This window comes from Drosophila suzukii, chromosome 3 (genome assembly GCF_043229965.1).
Source record: "Drosophila suzukii chromosome 3, CBGP_Dsuzu_IsoJpt1.0, whole genome shotgun sequence".
Classification (NCBI taxonomy): domain Eukaryota; kingdom Metazoa; phylum Arthropoda; class Insecta; order Diptera; family Drosophilidae; genus Drosophila; species Drosophila suzukii.
This window is the reverse complement of record NC_092082.1, coordinates 9459482-9478122: the sequence shown is the minus strand read 5'-3', so window position 1 is coordinate 9478122 and position 18641 is coordinate 9459482. Positions and strand designations below refer to the sequence as shown.

The following is an 18641-nucleotide window of genomic DNA, read 5'->3' as shown; positions in this document are numbered from 1 at the left end:
AAATTTTGTAACATATGAGATGCCCACAACGCACTATGCTTTTTTCTCAAAAACTGGCGGCTTTTCGTTGGCCGTACTGCATTTTTTAATTAGTAAAATTAATTTCCTTTCCAACGAGGAACCGTGCATGTTGGTACAACGTTTGTGAAAGTCAAATTAATTCAAAATAGAGATAGCGTCGAAACATAATTTTCTTACCACAGGCTCAGTGTCCTGAATACATTTTTTACATAGTGGTTCATGTCTTGGAACTTTCTGGTTCAAATTTGAATCTTATTTCTTCTTATTCTTAACGTATTAATTATACCCGTTACTCGTAGAGTAAAAGGGTATACTAGATTCGTCGGAAAGTATGTAACAGGCAGAAGGAAGCGTTTCCGAGCACATAAAGTATATATATTCTTGATCAGGATCACTAGCCGAGTCGATCTAGCCATGTCCGTCTGTCCGTCTGTCCGTCTGTCCGTCTGTCCGTCTGTCCGTCTGACCGTCTGTCCGTCTGTCCGTCTGTCTGTCCGTCCGGATGAACGCTGAGATCTCGGAAACTATGAGAGCTAGGCTATTGAGATTTGGCGTACAGATTCCTGAGCTTCTTACGCAGCGCAAGTTTGTTTCAGTAGACTGCCACGCCCACTCTAACGCCCACAAACCGCCCAAAACTGTAACTCCTACAGTTTTGATGCTAGATAGAAAATTTTAACTGAAATGTATTGTTCTCATCAATACCTATCGATTGACCTAAAAAAAAGTTTGCCACGCCCACTTAAACGCCCACAAACCGCGAAAACCTGTGACGCCCACAATTTGCATGCTAGATAAAAAATTTTAACTGAAATGTATTGGTGTCGTCAATACCTATCGATTGATCCAAAAATAATTTTGCCACGCCCACTCTAACGCCCATAACGCTTAAATCTGTCTACCGCCGGTAGGTGGCGCATTTTAATTTCGCTTTGCTGCTTGCATATCTCCATTTCCCTTTGAGTAACGGGTATCTGATAGTCGAGGTACTCGACTATAGCGTTCTTCCTTGTTTTTAATTTTGATTCTCGAGCTTCACAGAATGTTAGATTTTTTAAACTTTGAAAAACAGGATAAAAACGAATGGCTTCAATCTATAGAGATCTCATTTTGATAACCTTCTAAAGCAAACCATTATCTTTTTGCGAATCAATTCCAAACAGGTTTAAACACTTAAAAAGTTTTATTCAAAAATTCGTGCTCGATTACATTACATTATTCATTTTCTAACAAAGCGGCACGGAATGTTTGTTACATATCCATTATACATTATACGATTCAACTCGCAATTCAACTGGAGGGTTACATAAAATACATGGGTTTTAAAATACAAAAATTAAACGAATTTCGAAATTAAAGTACGATCTTAAATCCAATAACACAACATGCAAAGCGTAATTCGTTTGGTATAATCCTGGAGATAAAGCCTCGGAAGTGGAAAAATCAAAGAACGCAGACAGGGAACGCCATTTTCCAGTTTGGGGGAGAGAAATCATAGATTTCCTTTTTTAGGCTGGAGGGTGGGGCGGATTTCGGTGTTATTGGGAGGGGAAGTCCCAGTTAGTGGGCTGATTTAGACCGCTGAAAAGGTGCTTAACGAAAATGAAAGGGCTGAAACCAATCTAAAGTACACAGACACGAGTCGAAAGGATCCCTTTAGGAAGAGATCGCTACAGCAAATGCGGTCTAAATCCGTCTTGCATGCTATTTCAGGAAGTTGATCGTCTCGATGATCTTGTTCCGATTGGCGTGCATATACGCCTTGGTGTGCCACAGCATGTTGATCAGCTTCTGGTCATCCTTTTCATCCATGGCGATGTCCTCGCTAAGTTGCGGATTAAACCTGAAGTAGGGAATGCCTATGGTGCTGCACCAGGCGCGAGCTCTGTCCACCACTCTTCCATCGGAGCAGGTGGCCTGGTCCACCAGGAGATTACCTGGAAATCATATATACATTATAGATCAAGACTCCCACAAAATCGAGTTTAGTATCCTCACCAATGGTGGAGATGCCGTAGGCCAGCTTGGCCGTATCCCAGATGCTTTCCGGCCGGAAGACATCTATGTCCTTCAGTTCAGTTACCGGAATGTGGCCTGTGCCCAGCGACATCACCACTGACACGGGTATGGCCTCTGCCTCGCGTCCAGCACTGCGCAAAGCCATATTATATTCGTGGATCTCGGTCATGGCGTCCAGCGTGGGATTGTTGGCTATCAAACCGCCATCCAGAAAGCGTCCAAAAGCGCGGAAATACGAAGGAGCGGCTCCTGTGGCGCGGGCAGCACGCCAGACCAACTGCTCATGCGGCGGTGGAGGCGGAATTCTACGGTTGTCTAAGGGGAATAATAAAATATTAAGACTCTCTCAATATTTATGAGTAAGATAACTCACTTATGGAAGTCACAATGCCCAGAATATCACTGGCACTCGTGTAGTTGCGGAATAGATGCAGATCGACCGGCTTGCGGTCTGCCATCACACCGGTGACCATGATCTTTGGGTGCTTGATATCCGTCATCACATTGAACTCGCCCAGGTTGTCCTTCAGAATGGACTCGAAGAACTCACTGTTGTAGGGCCTAGAGCCCACGAAACACTGCTCCTTCATGCGCAAATATAGGCCCATGCACTGCCTCATCGTCTTGCCGCAGCCCAAAGCCAAAGCCAGGATTCCTCCCGTGCTGGTGCCGGCAATCCAGTCGAACATGTGAATGATAGGGGTGCGCGAAAGCTTTTCGATTTCTAGCAACATCTGAACCAGAACCAGGCCACGAATTCCACCGCCATCCAGGCAGAGCAGTCGTCCACGGCCGTACGGCTTATCGCCTATCTCAGCGGCAATGGGCGAGGTGGGCGATGGCAGCTGCTCCGGACTGACGGAGGCAGGCGTAGCCGAACCACTGGCCAAACTGCCCGAGGAGGTGTCCTTCTTCATCTCGTCCGCGTTTACTTTGGTGGTGAACATGCCCAGCAGGGCATCCATAATGCTCTGACCCTTCAGTTCCTTTTCAGTGTCGACCACAACAGGTTTTCTGGAATAGTAAAAGGTTAAAGATGTTTGCATTACAAGCTACAAATGTTTTCTTACTGTGCTTGTTGTGGTTTTTCCAGTAATCCATTGGCCGCCGCGCCGAGGAAATTGCCCATCACTTGTCGACTGGTGCTGGCCAGCATGTTTTCTATATGCTCGCGCTGCTCCACGGATTCGGGTGCCTCCGGCGGAATGCCATTGTAGTTGCCCTTGGCATTGCATCCCGGCGGACACTTTGAGCCCGTCTCCTTGCAGCGTTTGGCCCCCACCGAGTGCAGGATGTAGAGTATTTCATCCTCCTTGTTGCCACTGGCATCATTGCCCACCATATGACGAGGGCTCTTGCCATCCTTGTTCTTCAGGTTAATGTCACACCCGAAGACCACGAGACACTGGACAATCGGCACCAGCTTCTTCTCGATGGCAATGTGCAGGGGTGAGTTTCCCTCCTTGTCCAGCACATCGATATCCGCATCGTGGGCCAGCAGAGTGACCACGCACTCGAATCGATTTCTGGCCACCATCACGTGCAGAGCGGTGCGTCCCTCAAAGTTGGTTAGGTTGACATCACAGCCCTCCATGATGAGGGCATGAAGGGTTTCACGGGAGGAGCACCAGTGCAAAGGAGTGCCGCCATACTTCATGTCCTGTGTGTACAGCTTGCTGACATTGGTGCGCAGAAACGTGGTCACCGTGGTGGGTGCGGATGTCTTGTGCAGCTTGGTGATGTTGCTGGCATTGATGTTGACATTAGCGCCAGCCAGGAGTAGGGCCTTTACGTTCTCTGGCTTGTCGGCGAGGCAGGCGACATGCAGAGGAGTATACCCATCCGCGTTGAGGTGATTTAGATTCACTGTGCTTTTATCCGTGACGAGCTGGGATAATAAAGATTAGAATGTTGTTTATTTACACATAAGGGCAACCACTTACATTGATAATTTCCTTGGTGGTGCTGGCGGCATAGTGAAACACCGAATTGCTGTTGATATCCAAGTGCTCCAGCTTGCTCAGGGGCAGCAGCACCTTCACCATCTCGATGTGGCCCTGCTTGATGGCCAGCTGGAAGGGCGACATGAGGGTGGTGGCATCCGCCTGGTCCACGCACTGCAGCATCTTGGGATTGCTAATGTAATCCACCAGGTTGAAGTAGGCAATCAAGTGGGACAGCGTCCAAGAGGGATTTTCGGCCAGAGCATCGCAAGCCTTCTGCAGGCCATTTACATTGTAGTACTAAAAAAATGTATATACGGTTAAATGCATTCCGATTGGCTTGAAATCCTCTCTAGAACCTCTTTGACAATGCTGACGAAGACGGGCAGCCTCTGCAGGAAGGCATTGAAACGCTCCTCGGCCTCCTGCTGCACTGGCGACCGATACAGACTGAAGGATGTGGTATTGGAGTCGGAGGTGGGTCGCTGCAGGATGATCTCATAATTGGCCCGCTTGTCGTTGCTGTTGAAGGGCGGTGCAAAAAGTACCATGGCGTCATCGCGGGCCAGCACTTGGAGCGTGCCCAGTGACTCGCTTTTGATCTCCAAGACCTTGTTGGCCGGCTGATCGCCACCCAGCAGGCGCTGAAGAACTGCGGTCGATAAAACAATAAAGCATTAGATAAGAGTGGGCAAAAGGTTTACACATGGGACAAATACATTCTCAGCTAGACTACTAAACACGGCCACACGACACGGAAACAAGAAGAGCTAATGATTGAGAGGAGGGGGAATACCGAAACCGGAGGCCAGGGCTCCAAAGGCCATCCACGACATGACTCAGGGCAGCGCGGATTGGACGACTGCGGATGCTGAACTTGAACTTTGTGCTCGCCGGATGGCGGTTCGCAGTGGATGAGCTGGCTAATGGGGATGTGGTTATGGATGCGGTGAACCTGACAGAGAGATAATAATGGCCAGTTTGTTAGTTACATGGCTGAGTGTGGGTGAGCGAGTGGTTGTGGATGCCAAGAAATCAATAGTACACATCTGCGGCCAATGGGAGGTGAGCAGATCATCCGATTGTGCGGAAGTGCTACATATGCGTATTCTCGCCCCATTTTCCGTGCTTTCCCTCTTTCAAGCCGCTCAGGCTAATCAATAAAATGAGTGACACAAAATGGTGATTGTTCTGTGGGTCAGTTTCTACAGTTTTTTAAAGCGCAAAAAATGATGCGTCATTTGGCAGATAACTAATGCCATCTCTTATTTTGTACTTATTTTGATAGACTCTTATATTGGCTGACCATTGAACATTTTACTGCTCTGAAATTAGGTTTTCTTATCGCACAATTCCAGTTTCTAACACTTTAAAATTCTTGCAATAAAAAATAACAACTGATTTTTAGCAGCTTTTCTTTAGTGATGGTACTTTAAGATAGAGATGGCACTTTTGTAAGGCAATGTGCGATAGTTGAGGTAGTTGTCTCTGCTATGACGGGTGGATGTACTTGCTATGGCGGGAGAAAGTATCTGCTAGTCAGCTTGGAGAAGGGCATAAAAAGTAAATTTTCTATAGCCCACTCTGGTCTTTCTAAATCATTCGCCATTGCTAGACGAAATTTTTTCGAGCAAAAAAAGTGGCTGGTGAAAAAGGTGAAAAGCGGAAAAGAAACGTGCCATTTTAGCTAGCAAACAGACCAGAAAGTAGTGCTTACTTTTGCGAATCAGTGAAGAGTATTGGTAAATAGGTAAGTGCAGAGATTGGTGGTTAAGTTAGCCTGTGAAAAAACGCTAGGGCCGGCGAAATATTGATTTTTTTCCACCCAGTAAGAGACGCCACCGGCGGCAGAGCGATAAAAATCGAATCCGGCGAAAAAAAGGGGGTGCTGCGCTGGACGGACTGCGTTTTTCGCGCACATTCATATATACAGACACGAATCGAATTGTCTAATCTTTTTGTCTCGCTTCTTTGCTGTCTTACCAAGCAGAACTAATTGAAGAAGAAGAACAAGATGCGCGGACGCGGAGGATTCATTCCACGTGGTGGTGGCACCACTCGCGGCGGCTACTACAACAATCGCAACTCGAGCAACTATGTGAACACCCGAACCCAGGGCAATTACCGCCCCAATAATGGGCGGTATGAGAACAACTACCACAACAACAATAATCGCTACAACAACAACAGCGGCGGAGGAGGCGGAAATAGCCACTATGACAATCGGAGTCGGGACAAGTTCACCCACCACAATTCGAGCAGCGGGCGCTACGAATCCAGCTCCTCGGGCCACAAGCGCAGCTACGTAAGTTGAAAATATATCTCTCTAGATTATAATAAGCCCCTACAAACATCACTTACTTGCTACATTATATATGGGTATTAGGAATCAAATTTAGTATAAAGTCTAGACAATTATGCAGAAATCTTTTTAATCTCTCCAGCTTTTCCCCCAAACAGGTATACCTTATTTATTAGAATCCCACTCTAGAAAAAAGCAAGCTAATAATAGCTCTTTGTTATCTCTGAATCAGATAAGAAAGTTTATTTAGTTACAAAGTAAAGTTAGATTTTGGGCACATTAAATCTTAGCAAATAAGTTACAAGCTTTATCAAATCACAATTTTCTTTATCATTTTTAATTAAAATATAATCACACCTTTTATATTAATTCAATTCAATACTCCAAAACTGGTTCCTTTTTGAATGGGATACATAAGAAAGGTTTACCTATACACAATCTCTGAATTGTCTGTTGTTATAAGTGGTAATTCCTACACAGTGCAGTCTTTATATCCATTTTTCTACTGAATGAGCATTAGATACACATTTCTGATTTCAACTGATTTCTGACCTAGCAGTAATTCTAACCCAGTTCCTGGTAATTCTCTGCATTAGCGATTTTCCACATAAGATATCTAACGGAAAACGAGTTTTATCTTGTCTGTCGCATTTGTCCACTCTCTTGTAGCCTTTAATGTTTAAATATTTATGCTCTTTTTAAGCCACTAAGCCACAAGGAAGCAAAGCAAGATGAGCAATAAATTTTGTTTATATTGGAATCAACCTTAAGAACCCTCATTCTATAAACAGTTTTTTGCTTATTAACAGCACACTTGTTTTGTGGAAAATATAGACAGTATTATAGTATACAAAACAAACAGATGAGGTCAAAATAATATTTCAAAATTGTTCTCCTTTTAAAGAGAATATCAAACATATATGTTAATTTTTAGTACCTACAAAATTTAGATTTACATTGCCTTAAATATAACAATTAAATCCAGATGAATATTTTTTTGATAAAATAAAATTAAGTTCAGTTATTCTGACCGCAACTGTGGAATAAACAAATAACCTGGTTAAACACTTTCACGTAAAGATTATGAGTAATAATAGTGCCAGTTCTACAGAAGATAAAGTGGGATTTAATTATAGTTCCGTTTGTCTTGTGGCAAATGAGTGATGTATGTACTACCCAAATCCATTTCTATATATTCATTATGCAATCTATTTTTATCTGATGTGTGTCTAGGACTCATCCCGCGATCGCAACGATGACCGCAAACGCCCGCGCCAAGACGTAAGTTATACTTTGCCCCAATTCCAATGCTAACAGCACGCTATTCCAAAGGTCTATATATATTAATTATTCATTAAGCCAATCGCCATGTACTGTGTAATGTTAATGACTTTCCAAATATTTATAGCACTGTTTGTGAAGCTTAAACGCTGGACTGAGTTGAGCCTATCGAGCGTTAAGCATAACATGTCCCAAAAGAGCAAACAGCGCGCGGACTCAAAGTTGCCAGACAAGCACTTTGGAGCACCGTCTGACCATATATCAATCTATATAAATCTGTGTATTGTCCATAGCATCGACTGCGGCGCGGCAACATAGATAATGATCTTGCCAGCGACCAATCGATCGATCTGATCCGATCCGAACTGATCCACTGATCCACATATATATGAGAAAGCAAAAACTTCTGTAGAGAACCGTTGAAGCGATTGAAGCGATTTTGATCTGTAATCTCTTGTATATCTTGTATATCAGCTGTCAAATTTTTCCCCATACCGAAGGTCGAAGGTCGGTGTATCAATCCGAGCAGAGAACATAGAAATCTATCAGTGTGTACATCCGCGCATATATGCATTATATATAAATCGATCCAAATCTAAGTAGCTAAGCAATAAGCGTATAAGGTTTCTCCATCATGCTACCACACACAAAAACACGCTGCAGGAAATAAAAATAACAGCATATTGCGAACTATATAACCCACAGCCAATCCAATCAGATCAGAATCAGAATCAATATCAGTCTGTAGCTATATAGCAATTCTTTTCATTCAACAAGTCTATATATATATATTTTATATAAATATAAATCTACCACCTATATTTGATATTTGATATACAAAAAATCAAAAAAACCAATCAAGCAAAACAAAGCTCCTACACACCTTCCTACTCATCAATCGTCAATAGGATTACCGTCGCACGTCCTCGTCGAATGATCGCAGCGATCGACCCTCGTCCTCGTCGCAGAACATTGGCTCCTCGTCGTCGAACTATCATCAGCGTAGCAGCACCGGCGGTGGTGGCAATAACGGCGGAGGCGGGAGCTCAAGCTCCTACCGTCCTCGCGATGATTCCACCAGTGGCAGCCGGCACCAGAGGGACGGATCGATGGGCCCGCCAAAGCGGATGATGCGCAGCGTGGCCGGCACCAACTATATATCCCGACCCCGAGGCACAATGTCGATGAGGGGCGGCATGATGCGAACTGGGATGCGGGTGGGAGCCATGCGCGTTGTCCGCACTCGGGTCAACGAGTCGAATGACCTGCGCACCATGCGCCGCCAGTTGCTCTATGCACAGCAGAAAGACCGGGCCCGCCTGCTCAAGATTCAGCAGCTGAAAAGGTAAATAGACGAAAAAAAAATCATACAAAAAAGACCAAAAACCCCAAATGAAATACTGAAATCTGAGTTATACGCGGCATTGTGTTGCAATTGAGGATACAGAGAACTATGAAGGCAATCTGTGAAATTGACATAATAATGTGAACTGTGAGATTCTTCGATTCAGTAAGGAATCTAAAATCTGAATGCGAGATGGAGGGGAGAGCACTTGGTGCCAGATTAACCGAGCGGCCTCCCGGAAAACTCCATTCTCCATAGCGCCCAAGTATATAATTCTTGTGTATATTGTTGTGTAACTAAGTAGAACGAATTGAAACGTACCGATAAATAGAAAAAAAAACACCCGACACTCCAAGACATGAACGTATTTTGTTAGTTTACCACCCAGCTTCTTCTTATGTACTAAACAAAAAAAAAGACACAAAAATTTGAACTTGCCTCTTCCACCAAAAAAAAAAACAAACAAAAACCATCCTGCCACCCTGACCATGACTTCACATTCGAATTCATTCCACCCAAATGTAGCTCGTTGCGACGACAACGCCAGGGCGGGAATTCCAGCGACGATTCCAGCGGCAATGAGGACAAGGACGGCGAAGATGCTGAGAAAAGCAAGAAGAAGAAGGGCAAGGACAAGGACGCCGATGGAGGCGATGACTCTGACGATGATGATGACGACGACGACGATGACGATGATGAGGACGATGATGATAAGGACCAAAAGAGCAAGAAGTCGTCGCCCGGTAAAAAGCGCAGCAAGTCGGCCAACAACGATGACAAGAGCGACGCCGAAGGCAACGAAGATGACGATGAGCACGGCGATGACGATGAGGATAAGGACCTGAATGAGTCCGATCCCAAGAGCGCCAAGGCCGATGACGCCTCCGATGACGAGGATGTCAAGGCGAAGGCCGATGGTGAGGGCGGCGATGGTGACAAGTCGGATGAGAAGGCCAAGTCGTCGTCGGCCGATAAGTCAGGTAAGAAGAAGGACAAGGACGACTCGAAGGACTCCAAGTCGAAGAAGTCGTCGTCCAACAAGAAGGAGCGTTCGTCGCGCAAGGACAAGGACGATTCGGACGATGATCGCAGCAAGGAGCGACGCAGCTCTCGTCATCGTGATGAGGATCACAACAACCGCAAGCGCAGCTTCATCAAGCTGATTTGCGTCCATTGCCGCATCAAGTGTGTGACCTTTAAGGTGTGTTTGCTTATTGATTCACCTTAGTTCCGTTTAGTAATCTATCCTCTGTGATCCGCAGGAGTACAACTACCATCTGAACTCTCGCTCGCATAAGAACTCCATGCGCCAGGTGGCCCTCAACCAACGAGCCGACCTGCAGCGCATGCGTGCCCGCCAACGCACCACGCAGCGCGAGATCGAGGAGAACAGCAAGGAGGAGCACGAGTCGCGCTACTGTCGTCTCTGCCGCCTGGCCTACCGCCAGCCCAAGAATCTGCACCAGGCCTCCGAGCACCACAAGACTATCAAGAAGTTCTTAATGCCCTACTGCGGCTCCTGCCACCTGGCCTTTAAGAACGCCATGCTCTACGAGAACCATCGCTGCTCCCTGGAGCACATTAGGGTGAGTCTATTTATTTAAGAAAAAATGTATGAACTATAAGTTTTATTACTTTTATCCTAAGTAAATGTCCTTAAAAATGCAAATAATCATTAATAGAGTTTAGAGACATTTTTTTAAGACAAAAAAGATTGCCTTCCAAAAATATTTAAGTTTTATTTTCTTTATCGTTGATCAAATAAAGACAATGAGGAACATGTTGTAATTGTAAAACTGACAAGAAATATAAAAATACATTTATTGTTGTGCTCTTCGAAAAGATTATATTCGCTTTAAAAATGTTCCCTAGAAGAGACAGTTCATCCTCCAAATCTAAATCTATTTTTGTATTCCCTTTTCCCTTAAATTTATTTTTTTAATCTTCATCAGCAAAAGCTATAAATTCTTTTTTCGTTTTATTTGCAGAACAAGGCCCGCAACGATGAATCCGGATCGGATGATAGCGTGGATGAGCGCGAGATTGATTTGAACAAGTTCCACACCGTGGACTCGGTGGGCGAGATCGATGTGGATATGATCGACGCCGATGTGGACGCCATGGTGACTGAGGCGGAAACAGCTCTGAAGAGCGAGGATGAGGAGACTCGCAAGCGGGCTCTGATTGGCCCCGACTTTATTAAGACCATTGAGGCGTTCTACTGCGAGTTGTGCAACCACTATTCCAGCAAGACTGACGACGTATCACTGGAGGACTACACCAAGAAGCATTGCTTGCAGCATTCCCACGTAAAGGCTTTCCTGCGTAACAAGGAGGAGACCGAGAAGAAGAACAAGGCGGAGGAGGGCGATGAGGAAGACCACGATGAGGATCAGAAGGGTGGTGATGACGAGGCGGAGGGCGATGAGGAGATTGATGGCAAGATCAAAGAGGATGATGACGAAGACTATGGCGATGGAGATGGAGAAGATGGCGATGAGACCCATGACGAAAAGTTATGGGAGGAGGTGGACAAGGATCTGGGAGATCTTCTTGCGGAAGTGGAGCCCCTGGGGCAGCAGGAAGATGAGGAGGACGAGTCCGTGCTTAACATTGACATTGAAAGGTATGTGAAAGACAATGAAGTAATCAAGATTATGTTGTGTAATACGAGTTCACTTGCAGCGAGAAAAACAAGCTTAAAGACGCCAAAGAGGAAGCGAACGGCGATGACGATGAGGGAGCAGCTAAAGACAATGCGCCGGTGTCCAAGTCGCCGGAGAAAAAGCCTGTTGCTGCGCCAGCCACACCAACGGTCAAGACCACCGCTGCCGCCAAGCAGCCGGCTAAGAAGGCAACGCCCAAGCCAGCTGCCAAAGCGGCCAAACCTGGTCCAGCATCCACGAAGCGCAATGTCTTGGTCAGTGTGAAGCGCACCTCGGCGGCCACCATTAAGGCTGCCACCAAGGCAACCAATAATGCGGCAAGCGAGTCCAAGTGAGCGACACTTAAGCAGCAGCAGTAATATATTAGTAACAGCAACAACCAAACCCAGTGATTGGGTTGCTACAAACATATTTCAAATATATAACTAAACTATAATGTGCTCAAAATAAGTGCACACGAATGCCCAACCAGAGCTGCTCTGTCATCTGGCCACCGAGCCCAGCCTGCTTAATAAATGTCTAGACCTAACTAAACCAACCTGTACCAGCGTGTTGTCTCTGTATGGCGATGTTGCATGTGGATTTGGAGTTGGAGAGTACCTTTCTTGTACCTTTCGCCTTGCCACTCGAGCGTTTCGAGTTGGGCCTTTCTAAAATGGCCAAGGCTCTGGCCACCTGGCCTGGCCCAAACAATGCCAGAGAAATGCCTGTCGGTCGCCAATTTGTTGGCCCCTTCAAGGTGCTCGCATGTAATTGTCAGCTGGTATATTCACAAGCGTGAAATGGTGCATGCTAAATGAGATTAAAAGGCGCAGACAGATTTTGCCTCGAGCCCATGTATGATAAGGTTGGGGATAAGAAAACAATTCAAGCAAACAAAGATGTCTTTTGGAATCAGGTTTAGTTTTTACTTTCACAACTAGGCATATCAAAATTAGGATGTTATAATCGTTTACAATTTGTACTCTTTTAGGAATTTTCATTCTAATAGTTCGGTTTTATTTTTATTTATTTATGGTATATTAACATAGGTCCAAAAATATTTAATAGTTAGTTTTTTAAATATTAAATGTTTATTTATAACTTACAAATGCGTTAATCCAAAAAGAGAAGCTATAGATTCTTGATAAGATAGTTAGAGGTGTTATAGAGAATGACCCTGCTTATTGACTCGTAAAACTTGGCGTGATGCTGGCAGCTCTTCCTGATTCAATTGGAAATGTATTTATTAACCTATTGGGCGGTACAAGTTGCTGCATGTGGCAATGTTTGCCGTTTCCGCTTGATACTTGCCACTTGGCGGTCGATGGTTGGCGGTTGGTGCCACAAGACAATGCCGCCGATGCCGGTGGTAACCGAAAGGAAAATACATTTCATAATTTTTCTACATATTTCTGCCAAATTAACTTTCACCGCACGCCACATAGGATGGATGGCAATGGCGATGGCGATGGCGTCTTCGTATTCGTATTCGACTGTTATGCAATCTGTCACTTGATATGCGTGTTCGCCGGGTAATATCGTCGGTAGGCCTTTCTCACCTTCCGCCGAACCGAACCGATCCGATCCGTTCCCGTCCAGCTTCCTTTCTACACCGCTTTAAGTGGGGCTCAGTCAGACAATGTCAAGTTGTGATTTGATCACTGCGCCAGCAGGTTTTCGGGTTGTATTCACCAGGTCCCCGAGATGATGGCCGTTAATCCCTGGCAATCGCTCATTCAGTTTGCTTAAATTGCATTCATGTTTTGACGCTAGATTTATGCGCACATTGTTCTGTCTGTGGCTGCCACAAATCCGGTTTTTTCTCAAGCGCCGCCGTTCCATTGTGGCCGGGTATTACTATTAACATTTAATTTGCGATTCCAACTCGATGCTGCGGCTGCCGCTTTTTAGTTGAGTTTTTTTTTTTTGTTGTGCTTTTGGCGCTTCTATTAAGAAATTTCAGCGGTGTCAGTGCAGGGAAAACAATTTTATGGTCGTTTTGGGGGAGTTTATTGGTTATTAAAAATACAAGTTTGCTTAGATAATTTGGCGTATATTAAAATTAATGAAGATATTAAATATAACCTTAACAAATCCTATACTTGCCAAGTTTGTATATTGAATTGTAAGTCTATTTCGAGAAAGATGGTATATTCATTTTGTTCAAGAAGTTTGATGTGATGAAATTTACCATATCATCTACTAATGATGTTTTTATGGAAGGTGTTTAAAAATAGTTTAAAATTGAAAAAACCTGGTGCAAAGTTTTCTATACCTTTTATTTATTTAGTTAGTAGTTAGAATTCCTATTCTAACTTCTATATTAGAATGAAAATTACTTATATGTATATTATATTTTTTGTGGCCTAAGAGATCTCTAAGAATCTTAACTTTGAAAAATGTTTTCGAAACCATTTTTTTTAAGATTCTTTTGCTTTAAACCCTGTTGGGATCTGAACTTGTTTTGTGATTTCAAAGTGTAATTGTATATTTTTTGCGAACTGCGACTGCTGGCATCTTCCTGTTGTTGGGGCACTTTTTGCACATGCCACGGTTTAAATGCCAAGGTGGTGAGCTTGCCGCTGGGACTCGGCGAATCCAGTTAACATCACCAGCGGGGACCCACAGATCGGTTAATGCCAGCTGAAGCACTCGGACATATTCTCCGCGGACCCCAAGAATCAGAAGCCGAATCGCCACTCATAAATTGTGTTAAATGAAATCGTTTGACGCTCGCGTATTGAAATGTCAGTTGGACTGCAATTGCCACTGGATCTCTTTAGATTTTTTTTGGATCCACATCTTGCCCAGGGCCATCTCCATCGCATTTCGGATGGCCAAAATGCGGGTGCGTGGCTAATTGCCGCTGTTTGGCCAGATGCTTTGTTGTACACGTTTTCACATCGTTAACAATATGCTATGTTTGTTTTATCTTTTCCCCAAGGGATTATGGCCGGCGGTTTTTTCTTGTAAAAAACCTTGGCACTCAAAGGCCTGGAATTTGCATACGTTTACAAAAGCGACGAGATTAGAGAAAAATGTTGGTAATGATTTGATTGTGGGCACTCGTAATCTCCGATCTGTCATTGTCTTAGGGTTTTGTGAAAAATTAGCGAGCCAAAATTACAACATTGTCAACTAAGCATTACCTTTTCATTAACATTTTACCAATTGATTTTATTTTATTGTAACCGGCAAGTTAATTTAAAATACCAATATTTTTAGGTAGTGTGTATTTTGCAAGTTTGTGTTACTATGGAGACGCTCATATATGTTTTTAATTTGCACATAAAAACAATCTTAATGGTCAACTCTGTGTTTACTTTTTAGTCAATAAACTTAAGTCGTAAACATATTTCATAATATTTGGATGGTTAAAACATTAAACCGGTGCTTAGAATTTTTGCTTTACACTTTTAAAGTAACCCAGCTATAGTTATGCATTACAACATTCAAAACATTTTCCTTTCTATGTAAGTAAAAAAATAACTTAAAAATAATTTTTTATGGAAATGCCACTTATACGACAAAGTTTTATAATTCATTTCTTTATTGAAGATTAAATGAATCGAACATGAAAAGTTTAACATTTTGGAAAACGTTTTCCAAGAATATAAAATATAATAAAATAATGCCTTTAAGATTGCATCGTGCTATTCTTTTAGTAAGTAGATAGGAGAAAACAATGCGAAAATTAGTTTAAATTAAGTAAAAAATATTTGGGAATTTAATTTGGATTATATATAGTGAAGATTATAATCTTCAACAACCCTTATTGGTGAGTATTTTTGTAAATACCTAAATTTTTGTTTGCCAATGGCATCTTAATGCTGAAAGGTTTTTAAAGAATTTTCGTAAGTGGTATTCACTGAATATAACCAAGAAGAATTTCCCAGATTTTTTCGAACCCCCGATAGTCCCTTGAAACGTGTGAACAGTTCGCACACCGTTCTTTGGCGAAACCGCAAGATCTCATAGGAGACAAGTTAATTGCTCGGCTTGTGGTCGGAGTTAACCATGGCCAGTTCGGGCCTAATTGGGCCAGTAGGCAAATGCACTTTATGGCGAGTGAGCTTTATGGATGATGGGCATGGTTTTCCGTCTCGCCCCAATGTTATGCAATATCCCCATGCCGATACCATCTTTGGCACGCAATTCAAATCTGGGAGCAGATACCGCACATACCAAACACTAGTAGTTATAATCTAATTAAGACAACCGATGGGGCAGATCTTCTGTGTTTCTGCACCACCATTATTCTCACGCCCAAAATGCAAATGAAGTTATCCGGGTGTGTTCGGGGGATCATAGATTGGAGATCGGGGGTCTGATGGCAGGGGTCTTGGGGCAGGGGGTCTCCCCTTAGCATTAGCTAATGCCGACGAGTTTACACGGCTGGCTTGGCTTGACTTGGCTGCCTGTGACTTGTAGTGTGAAAATCTCGATGCTTCTTATTTTTACCTATTTTATGGTTATATTTTTTTTTCTTTTTCAACACTCATTCATTCATTCGGGGGTCTGTCATTGTTCGTTCGCGACTTTGTATTTGGCTGATGACTGCAACGCTTTCCCGATTTCATCCATTAAAGTCAGCGATTTATAATGCAATCGGTATGGGGCGAAAATGAAATATAAAACCAGGCAATAACAATAACCCAACCATCTGATTAGTGCGTAATAATCTTTTCTCTCTGCGGCACACATCCAGATACTCCGTTAATATAAATAGCCCAGCAAGGTCGTTCAGTTAGCAGATGCCATTATGCTATAGATCAATTGTCCAGATCCCCTCCCCCCACCACTCATTATCGGATCTGGCTTGGCGTGAATGGAGGGCATTAAATTATTGCACCGCCATCTCAGCGGTGCTGTGGGCATTATCGCTGATGCATGGACTTAGCCCCCATACACAGTCCATATATTTTGGTCCAAATTGACGGAGAAAATCAACATGGAGTGCTTAGGCCCGTCATTAAATGCGGCCCAGGTATTTGCGGCGATTATACAAAACACTTGTGGCAGCAATACGAAATTAAAAACCAGGAAAAGGCCCCGCAAATCATATAACAATGCGAGTCAAAAGTCAGTCGAAAAAAACCAAGCCAGAGATTCCATTTCCCTCATCCGAAAGCCGGCATGTAAATCCACGGATGGCTGCTCCTTTTGCCTGGGCTCATTAGCAAATTATTTTGGCAGTCGTGATGGTGCAGTGGAAAAAATGCAAATAAATCAGGAATGATCGACTGGGCTGTACTTGATTTTGCAGATCGCAATTAATAGGAATTGGAAAAAAATTGGATATGCAAATGAACAAATTACTAATAAAAGTGCCATAAAAAAAGAAAGTATTCCTCTTAAACGAATGTCTTAAGGAAATAAACGATAGGCAATTAAAGTCCATAAAAAATGAGCTAACATTTATTTAATACAATATTTTTTAACTTTTTTTAGATTTTTATTATATATAAATGTTTACATTCTGTCAAATAAGTTTTAATTTATGTGTTTTATAAAAATAAAATATTTATGAACATGCAGTTAAATGGAAAACAATTAGGGTATAAACTGGTTTGGACGTACTACATAAATTGTAACATTCATAATAAACATTCAAAATTTTCCTTTCAAGTTCTATATTTTTTAATATTTTATTGCCATGTTTTAAGTTTAAATAAATTGTTCTTAGATTATTCACATAGTATTTAATATTCTATTTACAGGTTTCAAGGTTGATTTAGATTTTCTTCATTCAATATTCATGCAATATTCTATTTATTTTTAGGGTTTCGAGTAAGATTTCGATTTTTTTCTCTGTTGGAGACACGCTTCAATGAAGTTGGGTGGCCAATCCCGGACTTTGGGCCAAAGACGGACACGGATTGTCGCCTGGTCGGATCACGAAATGTGGGGCCTTCGCTTGAGTAATTCCTTAAGCGTTTTCCATTCCGTTCGAAGCATTTTAATTGTATTTAAATGAATTAGAATGCACTTTTTCGCTCTCAGCCTGGCCGGATTTTATGAATCATAAATTGTCCCCGGTGACGTTTATAGTCGGTTTGCAGGTCTGTAAACATAATTGAGCGCTGCAGATGGAAATCTCGGATGTGGTCTAGTCAGATGGCGATAGGCTATCTCAGCTGGAGATTTGATGTTCGTGAGCCAAGTTGGGTCTAAGCCCAGTTCAGATTATGGAGTCATTACCGGGTCTAAGGAAACCCGATGTGCCAAGATGCTTTTGTGCGGCGATGTAGGTTTGTTTTATGTATTGCCAAAAAAGTCAATTTTTCGTTTCCCACAAAAAAAAAAATGGTTATTAAGCTGTAGTTAAGTATACGAGCATATATATAGTACCAATTAATTGACCGTTGTTTACAGACAATATATTTTTAATGGGAATTTGGTATAATTAACTGCCAAATGGTGTATAAATTATTTTTCTGGTAATCCAATTTTTGATATAGAAAAAAAAGAAGCTCTTATAATATACATAATATACGATAATTCGATTATGGTGCAAGATGGTTTCAGTTTTTCTCTATCAAGTTTACTATTATATTTAAGACCCACAAAGTTTATAGAATTTTTATATTCTTCAGCTACTATTGAACATCTGGTTAGATATTGCGTTGCACCATTATAAGATCAAGTTTATTTTTATTTCATTTAGATCTCCAGTTACCACTTTGTTTCTGTAGATCATTGTGCAACATCACTATTTCTCACTGTGGATTAGGCATTTTATCGCCATGGTTTTAACATACCAAGAACACCTCTGCCAATTAGAAACATATTATTGACCAACTCCAATTAACTTGTACATATATTATTGGTAATGCCATCTCGGTTCCGAGTGACCGAAAATGTTAACCAGTTGGGGAAGCATTCGCGGCATTTTTGTGAGTGAGCTACTACTGCATAACAGTAGTTCGCCGAATGGCATTTTAATTGTCACTTGCCGTTGGTAAATTACACATTATTTATTCGTAGTACTGCCATTACCATTTACCCTGTCATATGGGGCTCTTCGTGGCGACTGTGGCCACAACTTGGCGATACATTTTCCTTTCGATGTGGCATGGTAT

General features: G+C 42.7%; 3 protein-coding genes across 14 annotated transcripts in view; 2 read left to right on the top strand and 1 right to left on the bottom strand.

Annotated features, from left to right (window-relative positions):
• LOC108012947 (uncharacterized) overlaps positions 1 to 18641 on the top strand; it is an 84126-nt gene that overhangs the window by 56222 nt on the left and 9263 nt on the right. The gene's annotated exons all lie outside the window — the stretch shown is intronic.
• iPLA2-VIA (calcium-independent phospholipase A2 VIA) lies at positions 1186 to 5435 on the bottom strand. Of its 2 annotated transcripts, XM_017079294.4 has the most exons (8): positions 5290 to 5434; positions 4780 to 4938; positions 4343 to 4635; positions 3984 to 4283; positions 3111 to 3928; positions 2414 to 3054; positions 2020 to 2355; positions 1186 to 1958 (listed from the first exon to the last, which is right to left on the bottom strand). In XM_017079294.4, the coding sequence occupies exons 2-8, from the start codon at positions 4817 to 4819 to the stop codon at positions 1726 to 1728; spliced, it is 2661 nt and encodes an 886-aa protein (XP_016934783.3). In that variant the 5' UTR covers positions 4820 to 4938; positions 5290 to 5434; the 3' UTR covers positions 1186 to 1725. The 2 variants fall into 2 exon arrangements, with proteins under 2 accessions (XP_016934783.3, XP_016934784.3); XM_017079295.4 differs by lacking the exon at positions 4780 to 4938 and having other exon boundaries at positions 5290 to 5435.
• Positions 5576 to 12115, top strand: Ciz1 (Ciz1 zinc finger protein). 2 transcript variants are annotated; one of them, XM_017079029.4, is made up of 8 exons: positions 5576 to 5733; positions 5974 to 6288; positions 7519 to 7566; positions 8475 to 8911; positions 9437 to 10112; positions 10174 to 10497; positions 10900 to 11537; positions 11597 to 12115. In XM_017079029.4, exons 2-8 carry the CDS (start codon positions 5998 to 6000, stop codon positions 11910 to 11912), a joined length of 2730 nt encoding a protein of 909 aa, XP_016934518.3. In that variant the 5' UTR covers positions 5576 to 5733; positions 5974 to 5997; the 3' UTR covers positions 11913 to 12115. The 2 variants fall into 2 exon arrangements, with proteins under 2 accessions (XP_016934518.3, XP_016934519.3); XM_017079030.4 differs by having other exon boundaries at positions 5581 to 5733; positions 5971 to 6288.